Genomic DNA, 8,615 nt, shown 5'->3' with positions numbered 1-8,615 from the left:
TGTGATTTCAACTGCACCTGCTCCAACAAAGACCCACCCTGGACATGGCCAAGGCCCTGCCCACGCACACAGGTGCCGCTGGCAGAGACCGGCCCAGCCCAGGCGGTGCAGGGCTTCTCCACGGCTCCCACCCTGCCTGCCTGCCCCGTCCATACATACTTCCTCTCCACGGCCATGGAGTCCCGGGTCTGGGCCCTGCCCTGCCACCAAACACCAGTGTAGAGACCCCTCGGTCCCCTGGCGGGGACCACAGCGGAGAGGCTCAAAGGACGGAACCGGCTCCCTGCGGTTGCAGGCGTCTGGGCTCCACAGCCCCCGTCTGCTTTCTCTCTCAACCGCCCTGCCCCTGAGCCCAGGCAGCCCCACCTGGAGCCCCTCGAGATCATGTCTACGGAAGCTCTTTTCCCAGGAAGGTCCCTGAGGACCCCTGTGCTGGAGGAGGGGCAGTGCGGGAGCCGCCTGCTCCTGGGGTCTCCGCGCTCAACATAGGTGGAGGACGGGCCAGGGGCAGCCAGAGGCAGCAGCACCACGGCCAGGGGTACTGGGCAGGTGCCGGGACCCAACACAGGGTCCCCAAGCCTGGACGAGGGCATAGGGGTCCCTCAGCCCCTCAGTCAGGGCTTGTTCGAAAGGGAGGCCCCCAGGGGGCATGGCCTGCTCTGGCCAGCACTCCGGGGGGGTGGTGGCCTCGCCTGGGGGCCCGGAAGCAGCTTCATGGGAGTTGGCTAGTCACTCATCACCCGGCTTCGTCCGGCCGTGGGCAGCATCTGGCTTGCGGCCACGTCGCGATGCTATCTTCAAAGCCCCGGGAGCCAGTGAGCACTGGTTGTCCCCAGCCGGCTGGGCAGCTGGGCATGGGCAGGAGCCGTGTGGGAGTGACCACAGGCCCCCAGCCAGCCGGGCAGGCCCTCGCCCTCCTGGGGAACATGGATAGAGGTGAGACAAGGGGACAGGGCACCTCCCATGCCAGTGTCAGCCTGGGGAGGGGCTGTCACCGGCCAGTTGGGGGCTGCCTCACAAGGCCCTCCACGGGGTACCACGTGCCCAGTGCAGGACAAGGAGCGGCAGTGCTGAGTCCCCGGCCGGCGCCGGGGCCAGGGTGGGCACATCTCCTCCACGGACCCCTGCCCCACCCACACCGCAGAGGTTGGCAGACCCGGGCCCCGACTGTGCCCCCCACGCCCAGGGCTGTCCTCCTCCCACTGCAACCCCGGCAGCCAGTAGGGTCCCCAGGTGTCCTCGCGGTGGGTGTGGCCCACAGACTCTGCCCTGGACTCCCTTCCCAGAGCGGTGGGATCCATGGTGCTTCCAGGGAACTTGGTCACTCACCAAAGGGAGAGGACAGAGAAGGGGTGAGCTGTTCTGTGCGCCCACACCTGCGCCTCGGGGCCCTCGCCCAGGGAGGCCGGGTCCAGTGACTTCCCAGATGACTCCCACATGCTCCTGCTTCTCCAGATTAGCTGGGCTTTCTACCCTGACTCACGCTAACTGAATAAAACACCGAACACTTCAAATTCAGTAAGACTCCTTCAGAAAGTGGGATGGGCTGGCGTGGAGGCCTAGTGGGTAAAGCTACCGCCTGTGACGCCAGCACCCCATATGTGTTCAGGTCCCAGCTGCTCCATGTCCAATCCAGCTCCCTGCTCATGGCCTGGGAAAGCAGTGGAAGATGGCCCAAGTGCTTGGATCCCTGCACCCATGTGGGAGACCTGGAAGAAGCTCCTGGCTCCTGGCTTCAGGCTGGCGCAGCCCTGGCCATGGTGGGTATTTGAGGAGTGAACCAGCAGATGGAAGACTTCTCTCTCTCTCTCTTTGACTTTAAGATTTATTTATTTTTTGAAAGGCAGAGCTACACAGAGAGAGCAGAAGAGGCAGAGGGAGAGAGGTCTCTGCTGGTTCACGCCCCAATTGGCCGCAACAGCCAGAGCTGTGCTGGCCAGGCGTCAGGAGCTTCTTCCGGTCTCCCACGCAGATGCAGGGGCCCAAAGACTTGGGCCAACTTCTACTGCTTTCCCAGGCCATAGCAGAGAGCTGGATTGGAAATGGAGCAGCCTGGTCTCGAACTGCCGCCCATAGGGGATGCCAGCACTGCGGGCAGCGGCTTAGCCCGCTACGCCACAGCACCAGCCCCCCAACTTTCAAATAAATAAATGAATCTCTTTTAAAAAAGAAAGAAAGTGGGATCGAGCCCATCTTCCCCACCTGCTCACCCCTCGCCGGCCCCAGCAAACCACTCCACGGCAAGCAGCACCTGGCGGGCTGAGGGCGTGGTGCATGGAGGTTTGGTTTTGCGGGCGGCGATGTGATGGCCTTGGGGAGGTGCAGGTGCAGCAGGGCCTGCCTACAATGGTCCCATGCAGGACTTTTCAGCCACCGTGCACAGGTGGAGGGCACTCAGCAGAAGCAGCGAGGAGAGTGACAGCTGCCAGTCAGCCCCGTGGGTGCGAGGGCAGAGCGGGGCTCTGCAGGGCATGGGTGAGCTGTGACGCCCGGGAAGCCTAAGTGTGTCGGCTGCATTTTCCACCTGGGGTGCTTTCAACCTACAGTGGGTCAGCGGGGACACAGCCCACCCCGAGTGCACGTGCTTGGTGGGAGCCAGGGCTCAGAGCGGCCGTGTCCTGGGTGCGCAGGTGCCTCCTCCCCACCAGGGGCGCTGCCCAGCTGCAGGGCTGGCTGGCACCACGGGCTCAGCAGGCACCTGTTCCAGGCCGGGTTCCTCCCCCGTCACCTGACGCTCCATGCGCCCTCCACGAGAACCAGTGCCACATGTGCCCAGCGAGCCTCGGCCCAGACCTGTCCTCCCAGCCGCTCCGCCCTGAGCTGGCCAGGACTCTGCCTTCCCAAGTGTGCTACAACAGGTCAGGAGTCACTGGGCAAGGACGTCCACGGCCACTTCACGTGGACGCAAGGCGGCCTCAGCAGCTCCCTGGAGCTGCCCCTCTCGGCCCTGGCAGAGCTGTAGCCTAACCTGGGGATGCGTGGAGGCAGAGATGCGGACCTGATGCGCTTGTGGGGGGCGGTGACTTGGCCGGCGGGTGGCCGTGGCTACTGCTGGGTCACTGCAGGTCCGTGTGGGCAGGAGGCGGAGAGGGCCGGGGCAGGCGGGGGCCACCTCCAGCCCCAGAGTAGGCCCCTGCACAGAACCACCGAGGAGCCGCCGGCCTGGGGCTTCAGTGCGTACCCAGGCTCCTGCTTCACCTCCACCCTTGGTCTCACAAACTCTCACGGCGGCCAACCCTGATTCAAGCCCCTCTGGGAACCACGAGCCAAGCTCAGCTCCACTGACACCGCGGCCCCAAATCAGCCCAAACGCTGGCCAGGAGGGCTCTGCCGTGGTAGTGGCAGTGGCTGGGGGAGGCCGGAAGGGAGGAGGTGAAGGGCACCTCGTGGTGACCTGCAGGATGCGTCTCTCGGGGGGAGAAAGAGGTCGTGCGTCCAGAAACAGTTGCTTTGCTTTGCAACAGACCCAAGTTGCGTCAGGGAGAGCTCGAGGGTCACGTGCCCAGCCCTCCGGAGACCACCGCACCCCCAGCCCGCTCCCGACTTCCCTGAGCTCTGGGCAGGACAGACAACAGGCAGTGCACTGGGAAGACGGACAGGTGCGCGGGAAGCCCATGAGTCCAGAGGGGCCCCCGGGGGCCATTCAGGGGCTTCCTCCTTCAGTGGACGCCGATGCTTCCGGCGTTCCAGGGTGCAGAGGAACAAAGAGGGCCTCTTGCAGCGGCGCGTGGGGGCAGCTGTGGGTGGAGGGAGGCGATAAAAGCCAGGAGACAAAGCCACAGCAGGCCTGAGTGCCGGGGACAGGACTGCAGGCCAATGGGGACCTTTATCGGCCACGTGTACCCAGGGCTATTTCTGGTCCTGTACGGGCTACACCAGGCGGTGGCCGTGTCCAGAGCCATGATAGCCGGCACCCCGCTCCCGTGTCCTCCACGCGCCCCCCGGAACAAGGGCAGGTGGGCCTGGCTGTGGACGCTGTCCTACGCGGGGCTGCTGAAGACGGCGGCCGGCTCCCTCCTGGTGGCCTACGAGATAAGCTGTGTGGAAGGAGGGCTGGTGCTGATGGACAGGCAGCTGCCGCCCCGGTTCATGTACCCCCACGAGTGGCAGCACCTCACCATGTTCGCCCTCCTGGCCCTCCTGGGCTGCGTGGAGCTGGTCAGCGGCAGCCTGCTGCCCCGCAGGTGCGTGGCCCTGGAGAAAGGTGCCCTGGCCCTGACCTTCTACGAGCTGCTGCTGCTGCTGGGATCCCACGTGAAGGACTCGTCGGGCGTGGAGCTGCAGGTGCACGCCCTGCTCGTGCTGGTGGTGCTGCTGCTGAGCCTGGTGCTGACCGCGCAGCTCTGGGCTCCCGCCGCCCGCCAGCTCCGGCTGATGGAGAGCTTCCTCTTCCTCGTCATGGGCTCCTGGCTGGTGCAGGCCGGCTTCATCCTGTACAGACCCATCTCCGGCTTCCCCTGGCAGGATGACGACGTCAGCGACATCATGTTTGTCACCACTTTCTTCTGCTGGCACGTGATGGCCGACGCGCTGTGCCTGCTGGGGGTCCACGGCTTCTCCTTCTTCTGGCTGCGTTGCTACGGCCCCCGCTCGGAGCCGGCGGGGTCCACAGGGGCTCCGTGTCACGCGGGCCCCCGGGGGCCCCTCTACACGTTGCTGCAGGAGGCGGAGCAGTCTGAGAAGGAGGAGGGGGCTCTCCTCCTGCCACAGGCTCAGCCTGGGCCCTAGCGCACCCCATCTTCCTCCCGTGGCTCCCCAGGCCCGTGCACGGCACCCCTCGCTCCCCAGTGCAGGCGCCGCTGGGCCCCTCCTGGCAGGGACACTTCCTGCCCGTGGCTCTAGCTGCTGAAGACAGGAGAGAGGGGCCTGACATGGAAGGACAGGCCCAGAGGACGCGGGTGTGCCCAGAAACATCGAGAACCCAACGGAAGAGGGGCCTCGGAGGGGGCGGGGGCGGGCAGGCGTGCTGCCACCCTCCCCCCACAGGTCTCCCCAGGTGCTGCCTTTCTCTACCTTCAGCGCTGGGGCTGTGGGGGAGGGGTGCCGTGTGGGTGCAGGAACTCCAATCTGTTTCGTGCACACGGGGAGGGGGGGCTTCCTGCTCCCCCACCTACCGAAAATTCCTCGGATTATCCCATTTCAAGTTGTACACATGACGTGCGTCTTTACCTTCAGTGTTCAGTAAACTTCAAACCCGCAGTGTCAACAGTCGTGGAGTTCAGAACCTCCGTGCCTCGCCCTGTGTCTCCTGTGTGCGGGCTGCCTTCTTCACCATCACCATCCTCGCCCCAGGGACCCCGAGGGCCTGTGCGGGAGCCTGTGGTGTCCCCCATCCCACAGGAAGCGTTTAGCCTGGGGTCCGCATACCTGCCTCCCTCCTCGGAGGGCCTGGGCACAACTTCCGGGTCTGGCTGGGGCACCCCCCAACCCCGCCACCCCTGGGCAGCAGCCATGGCTCCAGGAGTTGGGTTCCTGCCACCTGCGTGGGACACCTGGATTGTGCCGCTGGCTCCCGGGCTCTGGGGAGCGCCCCACGCAGCAGAGCGGCCGTGTCCGCCGGCTCTGGACGCTGGGGCCCTGCATCGACCCCACGCGTGGCTGTGCCCAGGGCCCCGCCTGGCACTGTCTGTGAGACCGTTGTACAGGGGCGCAGGCCCCCAAGGGCAGGAACCAGCCTGGGATGGTTCGAAGGTGCCCGGCGGCGGGAGGCCTGCGGGACTCAGTCCTCCTTCTCACGAAACAAAAACCCTGCGCCTCCAGACCGCGGTCCCCTCACCAGCGCCCCCGTGCGACCAGTGCACCGAACCGGCTCACGCCCGCTTCCTACTGGCCAATGCCTGCACAGGATGCAGCCTGGATGGCAAAGGCGAGGGACAATGGTCGCCCAGACCCGGGGTGCCCTCGGCCCGGCCTGGTCCAGCAGGTGGCGTTGGCGGAATCCAACTCCAGGCTTGGCAGAACTGCAAGCCGGGCTCAGCGCTGTTGCTCAGGGGCCGCGCACGGCGCCCCTGCCCTCCCCACGGCACACCCACAGACTCACTGCTGTGCGGGTCCCCTGCACCGCCTCGTTCAGACACGTGCCGCTAAGCATCTGCAGGCTTAAGCAGTTCCCAGGGCCCGGCCCCACCAGAGGCCCCACCAGGGGGCGCAACGGCCACACCACGCGGTCGCAGGGAGTGCTGGAGCAACAGGCCCAGGGCCACTGGCGGCAGGGAGGAGCGGCCGCCCAAGTGGAGGCTAGGAGGCAGTCAGTGTTGGGTGACCACCGCATTCCCACGCTCTTCCTCAGCCTCGGTGGTGGCCCAGGCCGGGGAGAGTGCGGGGAACAAACAGTGTCTGATATCACGGGCTCCTAAGACGGTGACCCACGCCGGGACCGACCAGCACCAGTCCATGACCCGCACCAGGATCCGCCCCGCCCCGCGGACTCCAGGGCCTCCCCACCGCTGTCCTCACTGGCAGCTGGGGGAGCCCAGGGGTCCCTGAGTTGGATTTTTCCGGGTGCTGCTCAGCGCTCGAATCAGGCCCAGCGTCCTGTGAGCTGCAGAGCACGGAGCCCCGCCTGGCAGTGCCGGCACCCCTGCAGCTCGGGTGCAAGCAGGGGTGGACCGATCTGCGCCCCAACTGCCCAGAGGGAGGTGCGAGGCGCCAGCTCCAGCCACAGCCAGGGGCTCCCCGCAGGAACCCGTGTCGGGCTGGGTTCCCTGGGCGACCCTGGCCTGACCGAAGTCCTCAGCGAGAGCCTGGTGACCTCATTCCCGCAGGAATGAGGAATGTGTGAGGTAGAAGGGCTGGGTCCCTCTGAGCCTAACCTGCGCCTGCAGGCAGCACACAGGCCCGGGGAGCACTCTCAGGTCAGGGCCCAGGGTGGCCCACGTGCAGACAGGGGTCTTTTCAGAGAGAGGGCTGGACACTGGGGCCCGCGATGCCACCACCCGGGTGAGTCCTGGCTGCTCCCTTCTGATCCAGCTCCCTCCTGATGGCCGGGGAAGTAGCAGGAGATGGCCCAGGGCTTGGGCCCCTGCACCCACGTGGGAGGCCGGGAAGAAGCTCCTGGCTCCTGACTCGGGCAGCCGCGCCTGGTGTGGCCATTTGGGGATGAACCAGCACGTGGAAACTATCCCCCTCTCTCTCACTTGGCCTTTTAAGTAACCAAATAACTAACAAATCCAAGCGTGAGCAGAACTCACTGGTTAAACCCACCCTAAATGAAGCCTTCATCTCAGCAGCCGAACAAGATGGAGGACACGCAGGTGGCCTCGGGCTCCTGGCGCTGCCTGGGGACAAACCCTGGTCTGCACCAGCGGTCCCCGCCCCACCCACCCGGGCCTCGCAGCTCTGGCAGAGAGCAAAGCAGGATCAGAGCCCCCGCCAGCCTCCACGCCGCAGGGGCGAGAGGCAGCCCGGCTCGTGGGGTCAAGCCCTGTAGCACCTGCCCTGGAAGAGCTGGGCGGGCAGCGGGCGGCCACCGAGGATGGGAGGACAAAGGCGGCACCGTCCTACTGCTGCCCTGGCCTGGCACGGGGCCTCCTGCTCTCCCCCGCTCTGGACTGGTCCCTCAGGACTCACAGGGCCCCAGCAAGGTGGGATAGGTGAGCGAGGGGCTGGCCGAGGACAGGAATTCGGGGTCACAGGGACAGATCACCGCGGGTCTGGTTCCCTTCTGGGAAAAGCAGCTCAGAGCACAGTCTCCCTTGATGCTGCCGCCTCCGTGTGTGTGTTCGGCAAACACCATCGATCCAAGGGCGCCCTGGGCACACGGCTGCAGGAGTCGGGCCTCACAGCGGCAACGTGGGCACCTGCCAGGCACAGTGCCCAGGAGCTGCCACCTGGCGCCCGGTCCTCACAGCCAGCTTCCCAGTGCAGGCAGCAGCGGCCAGGGCCAGAGCACCCCTCCCCCTGCGCGGCTTGAGCTGCTGACACCCAGACCTCCCAGGAGGAGGGCACGGGCTCCCCCAGGCCCCAGTCTTCGTGCAGGAAGCAGAAGCAGAGGGCAATAAAACAAGCCCATGCCCGCAGGGTCCCGGCCAGCACCACCGCAGCCACTGCCCTGCCAAGCGCCCAGTTAGTCCCCGTGGGCCCCAGGAAACAGGGCTCCCCGGGCACTTCCCACACAGGGCTTCCCGCAGCCCCAGTGAAGGCCGCACCTGTCACCCCGGGGCGCTGCGCGGCTCATCCGAGGGCCAAGCCGGCCTGTGTGCCCCTGGGGTCCTGTGGATGGTCAGATCTGGACCCGGGGCTGTGTGCGAGGTCGGCCTGCGCTGAGGTCGGGGCCCCACCAGAACAAACTCCCCCTTCTCTGCCAATCGCCCCGGAGCGCAAGCTGACATCCAGATACCCGAGCCCCGAGAGATGCGGGAAACGCTGGGCCGCCTCCCTGTGCGGGAGCGCGTGCACCTGTGCGGGAGGCTGCATTCCCACAACAGGCGGCGATCAGGGCGCCCGGCTGAGGGTCACCCTCTCAAGTGAGAAGCAAAGTCAGGGCCATCTTCTCCGGGAACCCCGCACTTCCGATGCTCCCGCATTACGCCGCGCGCCCACCTCGGCAGGGCACGTGGTTCCCGGTTGCGGGGCAGCCCCGAAGGGCGGCCTCAGGCCCTGGCCTCCCAGGACCC

At 66.4% G+C, this 8,615-nt stretch overlaps 1 protein-coding gene across 1 annotated transcript; it reads left to right on the top strand.

Annotated features, from left to right (window-relative positions):
- The first annotated feature begins 3,803 nt into the window (after positions 1-3,803).
- LOC100337877 (transmembrane epididymal protein 1-like) lies at positions 3,804-4,938 on the top strand. The gene has a single exon (XM_017340359.3). The coding sequence runs from the start codon at positions 3,817-3,819 to the stop codon at positions 4,726-4,728; it is 912 nt and encodes a 303-aa protein (XP_017195848.2). The 5' UTR covers positions 3,804-3,816; the 3' UTR covers positions 4,729-4,938.
- Positions 4,939-8,615: the final 3,677 nt, after the last annotated feature.

This window comes from Oryctolagus cuniculus, chromosome 13 (genome assembly GCF_964237555.1).
Source record: "Oryctolagus cuniculus chromosome 13, mOryCun1.1, whole genome shotgun sequence".
Taxonomy (NCBI): domain Eukaryota; kingdom Metazoa; phylum Chordata; class Mammalia; order Lagomorpha; family Leporidae; genus Oryctolagus; species Oryctolagus cuniculus.
This window is presented reverse-complemented; position numbering and strand designations above follow the sequence as displayed.

What these genes read in the sequence shown, in the direction of transcription:
- LOC100337877 (XM_017340359.3), top strand. Translation starts at nt 3,817, where the DNA reads ATGGGGACCTTTATCGGCCACGTGTACCCAGGGCTATTTCTGGTCCTG.